At 37.8% G+C, this 16,085-nt stretch overlaps 1 protein-coding gene across 1 annotated transcript; it reads right to left on the bottom strand.

The window, feature by feature from the left end:
* Positions 1–5,243: 5,243 nt before the first annotated feature.
* hic2 (hypermethylated in cancer 2) lies at positions 5,244–12,633 on the bottom strand. The gene is made up of 2 exons (XM_066651492.1): positions 12,562–12,633; positions 5,244–7,368 (listed from the first exon to the last, which is right to left on the bottom strand). The coding sequence occupies exon 2, from the start codon at positions 7,337–7,339 to the stop codon at positions 5,660–5,662; it is 1,680 nt and encodes a 559-aa protein (XP_066507589.1). The 5' UTR covers positions 7,340–7,368; positions 12,562–12,633; the 3' UTR covers positions 5,244–5,659.
* Positions 12,634–16,085: the final 3,452 nt, after the last annotated feature.

The following is a 16,085-nucleotide window of genomic DNA, read 5'->3' as shown; positions in this document are numbered from 1 at the left end:
CTGTAAAGACCGTGAATGCTGAGATGAGATCACCTCTGTACATCGTATTTCTATTCACATGACAGAATTCGAGCTGCAAGCTTCGTGTAGCTCTGCCCTGAATACAAGCTCTCTGAGGAACTGAAATGTGAAACCATGGTGTTGTCAGCAAGCCATGTTCAAGGCTAAAAAAGACTAGAATATGAACTTTAAAAAGTTGCGTTCATACATTTAGAGGTAAGCAAACCTTTAAAAGCGAGAGGTCGGGTCAGGACTGTTCTTTGGGTTGTTCCATCAACGAAGCTGGACAATACTGACATTCTGCACGTTTAAACAAATTTATAACATGCCTCCCAGTCAAGATGGATGGATACATTCCTTCAGGTCCGTAAAGCCATGAGCAGAAAAATCAGAGGCAGATAAAGACACTGGAATGGGCAGGATGTGGCTAGAAGACACTGAAAGGTGGTGGGCATTTTGGCTGAACGAACAGGCAAAAGGCAGCAGGAATACAGCATTAGGTGCAATATGGCCTTGAGCAAAAACACATGGAAAACGCCCACCTGCTATGCAGATGCTTGTGAAGCTGGCTTTGGTTTAGTTAGGGCTTGGTTTGGTAACTTGAGGTCCAAGTGGTGGGCTAACAACCTAGTAACCTGACACTAAATTCACAATGAGAACTACACAGGAAATTGTCATAGCCCTTTTGACAGGCTACGTGTCATAGCAGCAAATGAAAGGTCATTCTTCAGCCCCTAATCTTTGAATTTACTTAAAGCTTCACAGAGTTTATGAAGTGACAACAGATAAAGAAAAAAAGGACCTCACTAACAACGTGAAAAAGTGCATCTTGTAAAGCTTAGAATTATTCCATCTCCAATGATGTGACATGTGCACACCACCTTTACAGACTGAGGAGGTGAAGGTAAGCATAGAAGAGTTCATTCTTACAAAAGCTTTGGCTTTGTGGTCATTTGTATATAGGAGCCCCTACCTCAACAACGCCCCCGAGAAAGAAAAGGAAAAAAAAAAAAAAAAAAGGAACCAGGAGCCTTGAACCATGATAGCATGACAACACCTCTGCTTTCAGTAAGAACACAAACGCAACTCGAGTGTCAGTTACACAATTCGAGAAGAAAAAAAGAATTAAAAAAAAAAAAAAAAGGTCCCACACTATATTGACAGACAGAAGCATACAGACGAAAAAAAAATCAAATTTAAAGAAAACAGCCTTCAAGTGTTCAATACAGGACAAAACTAACAATCCAGAGTACATGCACGCTTTGAGTGAGAGAAGGATTAAAGAAAAAAAGAAAAAAAAAACCCATCCCATCCACACTTTAATATGAACACTTCATGGGACCACTACATTCCTCACGCCAACATCTTCACAGGTTTAAAAAAAAAAAAAAAAAACCAACAGATTTGCTTTGTGTTCTTTTATTCTCAGCGTATTCAAAAACAATAAAATAAGACCCTGAAAACACCTCGTCTCACCCAAAGTGAACTCTAGCAAAAGTGAAAACAGGATCAAAAATAAATACATTCATCACTGACAGACATTTCATAAAAAAAGTGAACACCGTAAATAAGTGTTTGCACCAATGTAGCTGGAGGAGAGGCCAGTTAAGATGCTTCTTTTCATAGACCACAGACAGGACAGGAAAACAAAATCAACAATGTTAGATGACTAAACAACATGTAAACTCCTAAATGGCTCACTGTGAGGTAAATGATGTTTCTGTAGTTTTTAATACATAATTATACACACCCATAAAAAAACGGAAAAAACGAAGCAGCAGACTAACCAATACATCCAGTACATCCAAAGATATGATTTGAAAACATAACGCGTTCACCCTAATCGCCCCTTCTTGCCAACGGCAGACCATGAAACGAAGACCTAGCAGCTAAGACAGTTCTAAGAAACATCTCCCAAACCTTTCTGAAACATGCAGCTACTTTTATAAAAATAAGACGTTGTTCGGGTTTTTTTGGGTTTTTTTTTTTTTTTTATTGTTTTTTTTTCTTTTTCATTTTTTTTATAATCTTATTATTATCTTAAGACAGACTTGAAAAGAAGTGCCCTCACACTGGCCTCTCCTCTCCTGAGGTCTGAGACTGTAAGAGTTTATGTAAACAATGAGATATACACAAGTATCTTTATGTCAGACAAACTGTCAATCATTCAAAATGTGCTTTGGTTTAGAAAATAGTCTGAAATTTTGGGTATGAGCTTTATCTTATTTCTTTTATACACTTTAATGCTTACTACTATTCTTTTTCCTTTTTGTTCTAAAACACTCTGGAACTCGAAAGTAGAACCTTCATGTACATCTCTGGCTTTTCTTTATTTTTTTTTTCCCTCTAGATTTTTGAAGGCTATTGAAATGGGAACACTCTTAAAATCTATTTCATAGGAAACTAGTGTTTTGCTTTTTGTCATTAAAATACAGAAATCGACACAGTATTGACAGTCTTACAAATGTAGTTGAAAGTTCCGCACTTCAAAATATGCAGAACTGTCCCTGAAGTTTGAAGTAGAAACATTATTGTCACAGTTTGAACTTTGTCATCCTTTCAATGTTCTTTAAGCTATAGCTCCAAATGCAAAAATCAAGAAAAAAAAAAATCACCTCACCATGCAACATGTCTCTTCACTGACACTGATGTTGTGTTGGTTAAGTGCTGATACATACACAAGAAATAGATGGTAAACTTTTCCTGGAATCCTGCGTGGTGTACCCAAGAGGAAAGGAGGACAGACAACATTTTGTCTCCCTTATCTGATAGAAGTACATCAACACTGGAGGGCACCCAGACACATTCATTCAGTTTCATGAGATATTTCCATGTTGAGCTTCATAACCATTAAAAGGACTTCGATTTTGGACGTCTTTTTTTCTTAAAGCACTAATGTCTGTGAAACATCATGTGAGGAAACCTTACATCACAAGCTAATCTCTTAAAGGAAAGGAAAAAACAAAAAAATAATAACCCATAGAGATATCGACCTATACAGTGTGGAAAGTGGCGCTTCCATTTTCTGACAATAAGATCCAAAAAGTGTCTCCAGTGTAAAAACATCAATAAGGTCAGATCAAGTCTCTGAACTGCTGGACGTAAGAGACAACAGATTTCCAGGGGAAAAGCCAGTACAGAGTATTCAATATTTGAAAATGACTATAGCTATACTCAAGAGTCATCAGTAACCACTTGGAGTAAGAACCATTACTGAACCAAAAAGGAATGCCATTAAGACTTGCATTATAAAGGCTTAAGAGTTAAACATGGAATGTGATACACTGGAATTGGCTTTAAATCATCTAACCTATGTGTTATGGAATATGTGGCATCAAAAACATCACTAGTAAATTATGAGTACTTCTTTCAGTGCCCGTAAAGATAACGTAACATTAATACCAAATCAGTAACCTAAGAAGACTACCAGTATCTCTGAATAAGTTCTATGCATTCTCTGATCCATGCAAAGAATGTATACAATACTTAGTCAACTGATTCAATTAAGTCGGTCCTTGTGTGATCCACTCAACTCAGCTGGGCAAACAAACCCAAGAGCTTGTCTACTGAAGGCAGAGGCAATCCAGTGCATCGATTCCTCACTGAATGAGCTTTCCAACTATGGTGGTCAAGTTAAACATCTACAACACTATTCCTTCTTAGTTATTCTTTTTTTTTTTCTTTTTTCCTCTTGTTTTGGTCTGAACTAAAATAAATTAGTCTTTCTGAAGTCCTTTAAAAGTTCTTCTAAAGACAAAAGTAACAACAAAGCAACTACTGTAAACTTCAAAAATGGAAAGCCACCGGCCCAACTAATCAGCAGAAGTTTCATAAAAGAGGTTAACTGGTATCTCGTACAAATGTCCAGAATAAGCTAACATTCCCACAACAATGCTCTTTGTTAAGAACGAGAGAAGAAGAAAGAAAAAAAAAAAAGTAATTGTTTCATAATACCTTTCGCCTGCAATGTTACTCCTCCATATTTACTTTAAAAACTTTGGTAGGGATATACTACATAAGAAAACAAAATTGTTGGAAAGCCATTATTTCTCCTTAATATTAATTTTCTCTTTGGATTTTCACTGTCATAAATCTTTCAATACCTTAAATACATGCGTCCAACTAGCTAACTTCTACTTTAATATGTTTAAAACTTTGTAAAACCTAAAACCTTTGTTGAAAGATGGGCAGGTCAGAAGTATTTTAAAAGCCTCAGCAAACCTTATACATCTATATTCAGAAACCCCCATATTTCCATCAATGAATGTATTGTTCTTTTGAATTAAGAGGTAGAAATGTGACAAGAAAAATAGACTTGTCTTTTTGATGAAGGGCAAATTTAAACAGACAAGACTGAGAAATAAAAAAAAACACAAAATACCATCAGTACCAGCAGAATTTTGAACATCAACATTCAGTAAAACAAATACTACCCAACACCCGCCTCAAAAAAAAAAAAAAAAAAAAAAAAAAAAAAAAAACCCGCCATTCTTTCTCACCTCAAAGAAATATCAAAAAGACTTCCAGTTTAAACATTCACAGAAGTATAACAATAAGTTATCTAGAAAAAACAAAAACAAAACAAAAAATAACCAAGTACCGTTCATTTTGGCTTTTCTTTGAGAGTAAATCTATATACTATGAGTAAACGATACAGCTTAAACAGACACTTACAACCACTCACATCCATGCCCTCACTTGCCCAAGTTTAGGTGCAAACAGAGCACAGTAGATACAGTGAAAAGCTTAAACCGGTGAGTAGCCTGTCGTTCCTCAACAATTCATAATGAAGGCTACTAAAAAGCCTCCACTTATCTGTTGGTTTCATGCAGCAATTATAACTGAAGCTGTATCAAAATGAGGAGTCCGTGTGCATGTCCCAAAATACCTCAAGACTCTATAGTGTATAAGCTTCGTTGGACCCTGTTCTGCATCTACTACTAGAAACAGCCGCTGGGCACACCTTACAGAGCGTAAATCCTGCAAACTGGTTTGGTTGAATGCACAAAGCTTTTATAAAACACGACTATAAAGACATCAGACAAGAGACTTTGTACCTTGCACTTGAAGACTTTGAGAACCATAATTCTCAGTCAAATGCACATTTAAGGCAATATGGTCATAGTTTCTTATCTCTCAACTTCATACCTCAACAGCATTGAGAGTTCAGAAATTATGGTCATATTATCTTAATTTTTTTAAGTATAATTTTAAGTATAATAACGTCATACCTTCTGAACTCTCCAAATTTCCAGAACCAAATGAAGAGAAGTGGTGTGTTCTTGGGATACTTCAGTGACAAAAACAATTCAGACCAAGTGGACTAAGACATGAAACCAATGCATAGACTGGTTTGTAGTGGTCTGGTAATCCCAAAGAATATTGAGAAAGCATCCGTACCCCAATTTAACATTCACAGCAATTTATAAAAGAAAAGAAAAGGAATCAAAAACAAACAAACAAACAAAAAATATTCAGAATATTACCCTTTTAACTGTTTGGGCTTCATTGTTTTGAACTGCTATTCCTGTCACTCAAGTCAGGAGCAAATTTTCCTTTGGGGTTACCCACTCACAGCCATCATCTTCACAGAATAGAGGTGTGCGTTGTATTGAATCTTTTTGCTGAAGAAGGTTCTCCTGTTCCGAGCGTCTTTGGCTTATGTTGGGGAGGTATGCATTCGCAGGTGGCTGATGAGGTTGCGCTGCTGAGTGAACTTGCCACCACAGAGCTGACATTCATAGGGCTTCTCCCCCGAGTGGACCCGCATGTGCTCTGTGAGGCGGTACTGCCGTGTAAAGCGCATGCCGCACTCTTCACAGGCAAAGGGCTTCAGGCCCAGGTGGCTTCGCATGTGGCGTGTCATGGTTCCACGCTGGGTAAACATCTTGCCACAGATGTTGCAGGGGAAGGGTCGCGTCAGCCAGTGGGTCTTCTCATGCTGCCGTAGTGTGGCTGGATCCTTGTAGCTCTTATTACACACCGTGCAGCTAAAGCGCCGTGACTCTGTGCCATGCGCTTGCACCGTCTGGGACGAAAGGTCCTCCGCCTCTGCCTCGTCTTCCTTTGGATATCCATCGTCCTCTTCCTCTTTGATATAGAGCTCTTCTTCTGTATGGGTCTCCACGTGGGCATTCAGTTCTTCTGAGCTGGGGAAGCCTTTACCGCAAGGAATACAAACGTAAAGGTTGTCACCGAGGGCAGGCTCAAAGCCTTCCTGGCGGTACACATAGTTGGCGCTGTTGCGGCCACCTTCGCTCTCGCTTTGTCCGCTTTCTTCGCTCTGTTCCTGGCCGTTCTCCAGGCCCTCTTCTTCGTCCTTACACTGGAACGAAAGGTCTGAATTTCCTCCACTCGCTATCTTGAGCCTTTTGGCAACCCCGTTGGGCAAAGCAGCTCGCTCTCCATCTTCACCTTTGTGGTTCTCGCCCTTGGTTTGCCGCCTGGCCCGCGTCGTCTGACGGGAGCCTTTGTGTTGCTCATGGCCCGGAGGATGCTGACTCTCTTCACATTCTCCCCCTTCACCTAATTCCATAGGCTCTCCCCCAACGAGGTTCTGCGAGTTGGTGGTGATCTCATCGAACGAGGCACTGTTGGCTGTGGATTCTGAGGCAGACTGAGGTGATTCCTGTGGGATGCTGCTAGGACTTACTTCTTCAGTGGCTGTACTACCTGAAGGGCTTTTCTTGGAGAGGTCCAGCCCAAGCTCCAGGAGGCCACCACTGTTAATTGGTCCATTGCTCCCATTCTTACTGGTAGAGGGACTGAGGGAATTGGCTGACGTTGCACAATGGGCATTCCCAGCAAAAACCTCCTCCTCTGACAACTCATCTTTGAGTAGTTCCTCTTGCCTCTTTGTTTTTTCACTGTCTTTAAACCCTGAAATTTGGCTTGGGGTGACAGGTGTAGAGGACAGCCTTTGGTTCCTGGAAGTTCTTCCACTTGTAGGGGTAGTAGGTTTGTTGTGGAGGGATCTTCCGTTACGCTTCAGCTTCTTCCTGCAGAGAGCAGCCAGGTCATGGAGTTGGAGGTAGCTTGCTGCCGTTAGGAGGGCATTAAAATTATGGTCGCTAACCTGATCAGAGGATAAAAGCTTGCCTGTATAAATAAAGTCCAATACCTGCCGAAAAATTGACGGGTTGACCATATCCGTATCGAGGTTAATTAAGTTGTCATGTAGGATGAGGGACTTGAAGTAGATACTGCTTGCTGCCAGGATGTTTTTGTGCGCCCGAAAGAGGGCATTTTCTACAACTATAATCACATCACACAGATATCCTTTGGCTCTTTGTTGGTTCAGCTGCAGCAGCAATTGTTTGGCATGATTTGGCAATTCCATTTCCAACCTCTTTTTCTTCACCTACAAACCTGAAACGATACAAATAACAAGAAAGAAAACTCAGTATACTGTTTATTTCAAGCAAAAAACACAAATGTTCCACTTTACAGCATGTTGCACTCAATGCACATTTTAAATGAAACATAATTCCTTAATTTATTCCATGTCCCTTAAACTGTGATGAAAATACAAAGCCCTCTAACAATTACAAAACTACAGGACCCTGCCACACTTTTAAACTGGGGGGGGGGAGATACATGCTGACACTATGTTACTAGGACTTTTGAGAATAATTCTATTACTAATTTTAACAGACAAATGTCCAAGCACAAAAGGGAAATTAAAGGCTACAGAAGTAACTGTGATTTTCTTTTTCTTCTTAACGTTCTTGCCACCAGCCATTAATGCCAACCTCCAGGGTCAACCCTTTGTTGCAAGGTGGGGGTTGGGGGGCAGTGGATATTTCTGGCTGGCTTGCATGAAGGACAACATGAAACTCGAGCCAGAGGGATCACCAAGGGTGTGGTGAGAACAGGTAAACCAGCAGACTTTCCACTGGATAAGCAGGCCCTGGCTTGCAACAGAATCCTTGCAATGCGCAAGATAAAAGGCTTTGTCATTCAGCAAGTGTCATTGTGATTAGTGATGGTGAAATCTTTACAAAATACCTAAAAGCACTATACTGCCTGATTAGAGAGAAGACCACTCTTCAGCAATCAATGTTACTATTGTGCAAATGTATTTTAAATATATGGTTTATTTAGGCTTTATTCTAACAAGGTCTTCTGGAATTACTGCCTAAATACATCATATTCTATATAAGCAACCATCAAAAGCACCCAGAGGAATCATAAAAAATAGCAGAAATATGTTGGGGGAGGAGATATAAGCTGACATGGAGCTCCTTATCATCATTAAGCTGCCCCTCTTGTTTGTGTGTAATATGTTGTGCTGGCAGTCAGCTGTTCCAGTGAGATCTTGTGGGATGTACTAATTTATATTCATAATCAAATATCTAAATTCTAGCCTATTCCAACTACTATCAGAATATTTAAGGTCACAATTCACCATTTATCCCCATTGCTGGGTCATTGTACTTGTATAAACTCCACAAATTATTAAAACCCATGCAAAATTTAAGGTTTGGAACATAGGTCTGAATAAATCATCAGTCTTTAAGGCAAACCAAATTACATTATTCAGCAGTAAGACATTCTTGAAATCTGTTTTCATGGAGGTCTTCAATTAGCTGGCCCGTGACACCAGCACTGACACTAAACCTAGTTAAAATGATACCATCTTTCAAAAGATGTATTTTGGCCCTGGAGCACAGTCAACAAAAGTTTAAGGTTTGCGCAGATAACAAACCACAGCAGTCTGACCAAATCTTTATAATCACACCAAGCCCACCGCCCACTAAAGAAAACCCAAAGGCAAAAAATGCTGAAGAAAAGCATTTATCTGAATTCTACACAGGGGATGATAAGGTGTTTCTGGTCCTTTTTATTGCTCTGCAGACATTCCTAACCCTCCTCAAAAATGAACAGGCCTGCACCAGCAAAGAGATGAAACAACTGGCCTAATCAGAAAGATTGCTGCCTGAAAAGAAAAAGCCAAAGTGCAGAACAGGGGGGCAGTAACAACACTGGTAAACAAGACTGTCAATGAATGTGACTAGCTAGAAAACAACTTTATCCATTTCAACATAGCTCTGATGGCATTATTTTAATTTACTACTTATAGTTATAAATCACTGTCACCTTTTATGAATGATGACACTTAAGACAGAAATGAAAACAACAATTTACAGTGTATTCTTACAAGACAAAACTGATTCCCATTTGCATATTTTCTGAGCAAGAACAAATGCAATATAACCAGCAGGCTGGGCTGTTGCGTTATTAATAACAAGAATGGAAACTAAAATGTAATAGAAAAATAATTAAAATAATTAGAGGCTCAGTTCATGACTATTGTAGGAAAGTTTTACAAATTTGGAAGTCTTTTTCCCCTCTCAGAATATCAACGCAAGGAACAGAAACGTATGAGTTATCCTGTCTGTGTAAACTCCAGCACCGATCTCTAGCAGTAACAGCCTCAGCTTAACAAAATTAGGCTGAAATTCAGATATCATTACACTGAGCATGCCACAATGTCACACAAATAACCATTTCAATAATATCAAGAACATTACTTTAATCAAATGCCACTGAGAACTGTGCAATTCCAAAGATACCATATCTCAAAAATGTAACAACCCTCCTTCACAGCCCAACCCCATTTTCATTCACTTTAAGACGTTCCACACACAAAAGAGAATGACGAAACAAACCCTGCACCTGAGGTATATGGAAAATGAAAAGTAAAATTGCAAATATGCACATCATTTATAAGACCGGCTGATGTTTGTGAAGCAAAAATTCATTTCATGGTAAATAAGGTTTTCTCTCTATCCTCATATTGATTAAAGTTTTTTCCCCCAAATAAAATGTCGGTTAGTTAGTAAGTTTGTATTTAACGTCATATCTGCCCATAGGGCCACGTTCATGGCAAGAAAGGTCATAAGATGTAATTGATTTACTAATACAGTTTTATTTTAGATAAGGTGAGGCTGGCATCAATTTAATTTTGTCATGTTTATTGTTTACGTTTCGTTACTGAAAATATGAAATTTTAGGAGTCCCGAATACAATGAAACTAAGACAACCATCAATATTTCTCTTCTCTAGCATTAAACAACCTGGGACAGGAGTTACTATGCACTACAGAAGCCTGAGTGTACAAGGTTTGTCTGCGATAGAAATCTAGATGAAGGAACCATACAGATCCCAGCAAATGCATACCTCTATATTGCTGCCCATGTGCTCATAATACAAGGATTTACAAGAACATAGGATGCACAGACACAATGTTTCAACACTAAAGCATGATGTATACTGTTGGCAGAAATTTAATAAGGACCTTGCTTAAACCAGGTAGTACCATGAAACTAGTTTGTAGATGGTATCAAAACAAGATTTTAAAACACAAGCAATTACAAAGCCATTTCCACTAAGCCCCTCAGAAAACTCAGGTGTTGCCTGTATTATACAATTCAGGGTCAACTGGTGTATCCTCCATGTTCAGCTACCTCACTGTCATTAATTGCATGTGTTGTGACGTACTCTATTAGGTGTGGTTTGGGTTGTCTAATGAGGATTAAAGAGCAGGATGCATTTACACTTTCATAACATCTCACTTAAATCCTTCTAAAACCACCTCCTGGTGTTTATTTTAAATTATAACACATGTATTATTATGTGTATACACTCTACTCTAATATGATACTCAAGGCACATGAAACAACCAAAAGAATACAGGATCATATCCTCAAAACGAGAGGTTCTTTGAATATCTTCACTAAGCCTTTAAGCAACACAAGCTTAGCATATACAGAATATGTATGCATGCAACTGAATTTACAAATATAGAACTGACAAAACGGGAATGTGAATCAAGGCATTTGACTATTAGTTCCTCCTCCTTTTTGGCGGAAATCTAAATGCTGCATAATCCAATTAAATCTGAGGTGCAACTTGGAACTGGTATTTTTACTACTTCATGAAGCAAAAGTGCAAAAAAAACAAGAACCTTGTCCCAAACCATTTTTCCTACCACTACTACATATGACTTCAAGCTGATGAATTTTTAATTCCACAATTTATTGAAGGACTTGCACAAGCTGGCACTGATTGACCCTTTAGTCCAGACTTCAAATGCGTATGTTAATGTGTAATCACATTCACTGAGGGTCTTTAGGTGCAGCTGTTGGTGCCAAGAGAATTATGCATGTGCACCAGTCCTAATATTCACACTACACTGGGTCATGATCTAGAGTTGGTCTGGGTTTGGTCTTTCACAAGCAGCATGCACATGCTGATTAATTTATCAATCGTCTCAAAGAAAGGTGTGATTACATTCTACAGAGATCACCTCTTTCACTTAGATGCTTTACAAATGTGGGTCAATGTATGATTCACCTCTCAGTAGGACACACATATTGAAATATGTCCAAGAGGAATATAAACCCCTTTTCATTTCTTCTCCTTCAAGGAAACAGTCCCATTGCAAGCTACTACCTGACCTATGTGAGAGCAGATCTGGGCAGAGACCACTGTAAAACAAGCCCCCTCCCCCATCTTTTGAAATGGATGAGATAAAAGGTACATTCAAACAATCCAATCAGGTTCTGAACAAAATAATAATGAAAACGCAGATTAGGGCAAGAGTAATAACTCCAAGATGCACCTCATTGGGGGACTTTCTCTTGGGGCAACTGACCTTCCCCAAAAATAAACAAACAAACAAACAAATCAACCACACATAGCCTTAAAAGGTGAATAAGTGTAGCTCTAAAAAACAGAAAAAGGTAGAAAACAAGGTGAAGCTGATTATATTCCTGCAGCTTGCTAAAAATGCCCAGCAGTGGCATGTTGTTAATGCTTCCCGTGTGCACAAAAAACGCATACCTCCTCCTCAATGCACCAAGATAAATTTCAGCTGAGATTGTTTGGCATGTCTTTATTAGGCGGACAGACATGTAAAAGATAAAAACACAAGGCGAAGGCGTTACGTTTTAAAAATTCTGTTTCACCTTGCGTCTAAATTATAAAATGGACAAAACACATGCCAGATTGACAGAGTTGGTGTGTCAAAAAACCTTCGCTATACTCCACGTTGCACTGCCGCAATATATCGTCGAATAAATATAGAGAAATGCCAGGAGATAAAATAAATTGAAGGAAAACAGCACACAGTAAACACAGACCACCGTCTCTATAAAGGGCGACAAACGCCAGCTCTGCCCAGGCATATTAGCCCCCTAGACAATATTCTGGCTTTTTTAACGCTAAATAAAAAAAAACATCCCTACATTATAATGGGTTTTATTTGTAAGTTTCTGTCCAGAGCACCGGTGATTTGATCTCCAAGGTAAAAAGCCCCGTGTGTGTGTGTGGCACACCGCCGCTGCCAGGCTCCTGCAGCACTGTTAGCAGCGCCCTGAACAAGAGAAGAAGCCCCTATGGGCACACGGCGATTCCAGCCTGGCTTTCTTTTAACCAACAGTCCCAGAAAGCTCTCTCGAAAAACATTAAATCACAAACCTACGTGTGACCCATCGGTACAGCCTCAAATTCACTAAAATAACCCACAGCGCGAGTGAAGAAAGAACACGTTTATACCTTCAAAAATCGACCGAAGCTCTTCAAACAGCCATCCTGTTTTCTCATCTCACAGCTCTCCGAGCGCCATCTTGCAAGCTTGTGACGTGAAAAACCCTCACCCCTGACCCAAATTTGAATAAAAGCCAGTAAAAGAGGGGGTGAAAAGGGGAGAAAAGAAAAAAACTGCCAGCCAGAAGCCACGAATGTGCACGGGTTATTCTGGGTTAGATGAGTATTCGCCAAGACTCCCATGCAGACTGTTGTCGGTCCCAATATCACTGATGTTAAATAATACAACAAAAACTGAATAGGAGCCAATAATATGAATATTTAGTACCCAGTGCTTTGAGCAGTTGGGCATTGAGAGGCCGGTTTACTTTGAGAATTTTTTTCTTTCACATGGAATTGGCTTAACGGTCACAATCCAGTAGCTGTTTGTTTCCACCCGACACTGATTTCTGGAAAATAACGTTATTAAATATTTAATTTGATTAAAAAACACTTAGGCGACCAATATGATAAGATATTAACACTTTCATATAGTAAAAATGATGTTATGTTTTAAACAGGGTATGAACATATTTAAAGCAAAAATGTACAATAAAATATACACTTAATACTCTGATTTGATATAGCCATAATGTGTTTATTCGGACGAGGTATAAAACAGGTAACATTCTAGGTATTACTTAAAGTTCCCTAAAAATATATTTGTATAATTGTAGCTAGTCTATAACTATATTCGTTATGTTACAGCACTTTTTATACATTCACTTCATGATAGGCCTTTAGTGGTGGAACTGGTGGTGGTAGAGACAGACAGGTTCCACAAGGAATAGTGTCTGAAACTTTCCACCAGCCATAAACCCCTCCTTTTAACTAACAATCCATGTAAAGCATCCACCTTACAACCAAAATTGACTACGGGTATCATATTAAACAATAATACGCAAATCTGATTGTCCCTGCCTATATTCCCAGAATGGTTTCAAAATATTTTTTCTACTTTTATTTTAGCAAAAAGATTTTGTTATGCTTGTGAATCCCTGAATGCATGCATTGCCAAAACAATTTTAACAACAAACTTTATGTTACTTCCACAAGCTGTACATATCCAATTCACAAGTGTGAAGTGAACACTATTGGTGTAAAAATTTAAAATTGTGCACACTACTGTTAATTTAAAACTGGTCATTTCAAAATAACTACTAAGAGACTTTTTAAAAGACTAAGAGTGTTTATTCAGGTTTTAATTACCATTTCAGATTTTCTTTGAACAAAAAGATGACATAAACTTTGATCGTATTTGGAGGCTTGGCCTTACCCGGATCAAATATGTAACGTATAGCTTGCACAAGCAGCTCATTTTACTGGCCTGGAATTTCATCCATTTCCTCAGAACTAGTGTAACTCTCATGCAGTTCTGTCAAGTTTATTTGTCTCCGTGCTCCAACATGCTTGTTCAGTTCAGCAAAAATGTTCAGTGGTGTTAATGTCAGCACTTTGCAATGGCCACACAAGACATTGTGCCACAACTTTGGAAGCTTGCTTATAATCATTATCATGGCTATTGGAAATTTTACATTAGATATAACATAATCCATAGATTAGGCTTCCTGGGCAGAAGTGTTAAACTGAAAATGAAGCTGAAGTAAATATCAATGTAGAAATGAATGAAAACATGGCATCAATAAAAAAATAAAAAAATCAATTTAAATGGACAATCAATTTAAGGTACATTATTACCTGTGGTGGTGTTTAAGTACAGTGTTATTTTCCCTGATTTAGGAAACTTCACCATACGTGATAGATATATTATTACTTTATTATTATATTATTACGTGATAGATAGATTATTACTTCCTAAGCAGAGTCAAGCGTATTCACCAGAACAGCGGTGGTTCACAAGAACAGGAGAAAACTTAAAAATCAGTGCTTGCACTGCCACTATTTTCTGATCCTTGTTATTAGTTAATTAGCGCTGTTAGAGGCAAACCTGAATAATGTGTAGTCCACTGCCACCTTCTGGCCATTATTATGAACGCAAATGATATGATTATAAATGTTGATTCTCAGTTAAAGTGAAAATGATATTGCTTCCTGTTCTGAAAACTGGTCCTATTATCTAATCTAATCTAAGTATCAAAGCGAACTGAATATTAATATAATAACAATAAAAAATCATGGATTCCTAAGTATTTTTAGGTCATAATCCGTTGATTTTTGCTCAAACATATTAGTGTGTAAAGGTGAGACTACTGTACCCACTTTTGGTACAGAATAATCACAAGGATAATCCATACACTTGCTAACAGAACTAAAAATTCACCACATATGGGGGAACAAACCTGTGAAGATTCGGAAGGGCTCTCAGACCTGGTTTAATGACCAGTGAATGAGGAGATAATTGTACATTCTCTAGCAGCACAGCTACAGCAGTTGAAATATAAAGAACATTTTTTTTATGTCAAATGTTAGGTATCTTCACTTTTTAATGCTAAATGTAAGCTAACAGGACCAACAGGAAGATGGAAAAGACTGACGGGTTCCGCATGTAGTCTGAAAACTGCCTCTGGCTATAAACCCCTCCCTGTACACCAAGATTTATTTTCAGTTTCAAGTTTATGGATGTTTTGGATATTTAAATAAAAAGAAGTTAACACTTAATGCTCTAACTGCATAAAGGCTTATGAACTTCTCAATAAATGGCCACTTCTTAAAGCAGCCATTTCCTCACAGTTTCTTCTATATACCTTAGAATCCATAAGTTATTAAACATCCTATATTTATTTAATTTCCAGTCAGAAAATGGCTGTTTAGTACAACTTAGTATATATATATATATATATATATATATATAATTCCCATGTTTCGCCCAATAACTCAAGAAATTTTTCTGTGAGTATTAAAGATAAATAACATAAAAACATAATATGTAAAAACATGTGAAAGTTCAAATTTACATGTGAAATTAAAAATATTAAGACAACTAAAGCTTTAATTTTATAGAGATAAGATCCACTGCTTTTGTTTCAAATTTAAACCCAGCAGTGACCCCAGGGTGTCCATTTTATTTAAAAAAAAAAAAAAAGAAGAAGAAGCAGTGTTTAATTGTTTTACAATGTGAATGATTTAAGGCTTTATTAAATTATTGTTTACTTGTTAGAGGGGTGTCTTAAAATACTGACATTTTAACAAGACGTGCTCAGTGGCATCCTGATGTTTGCATGAATTGCATTGAAAAGTTTTTTTTTTTGCCTAAGCGATTAAAGATAATAATGATAAAAGTTTAATTAAAAATAGAAAAAATACTTTCACAGACACACTTAGATAACTCTGTCTCTTAATTTAATATTTTAATTTTTCAATTTAAAACAGCTTTATGAGCATGAATTGAAATCAAAATTTTGACAAAGCGATTAACGAAGAGAATAGTGTTAAAAAAGTTGTTATTTTAAAAATTACCCCCAAAAAACATATCCCTCTCCCTCTTTTATAAGACAATCTAGAACCGGCAGAAACTTTCTGATTTTAACCTTTTT

Source organism: Hoplias malabaricus, chromosome 18, assembly GCF_029633855.1.
Source record: "Hoplias malabaricus isolate fHopMal1 chromosome 18, fHopMal1.hap1, whole genome shotgun sequence".
Lineage (NCBI taxonomy): Eukaryota > Metazoa > Chordata > Actinopteri > Characiformes > Erythrinidae > Hoplias > Hoplias malabaricus.
The sequence above is the reverse complement of the archived record's forward strand: the minus strand, read 5'-3'. Positions and strand labels throughout refer to the sequence as shown.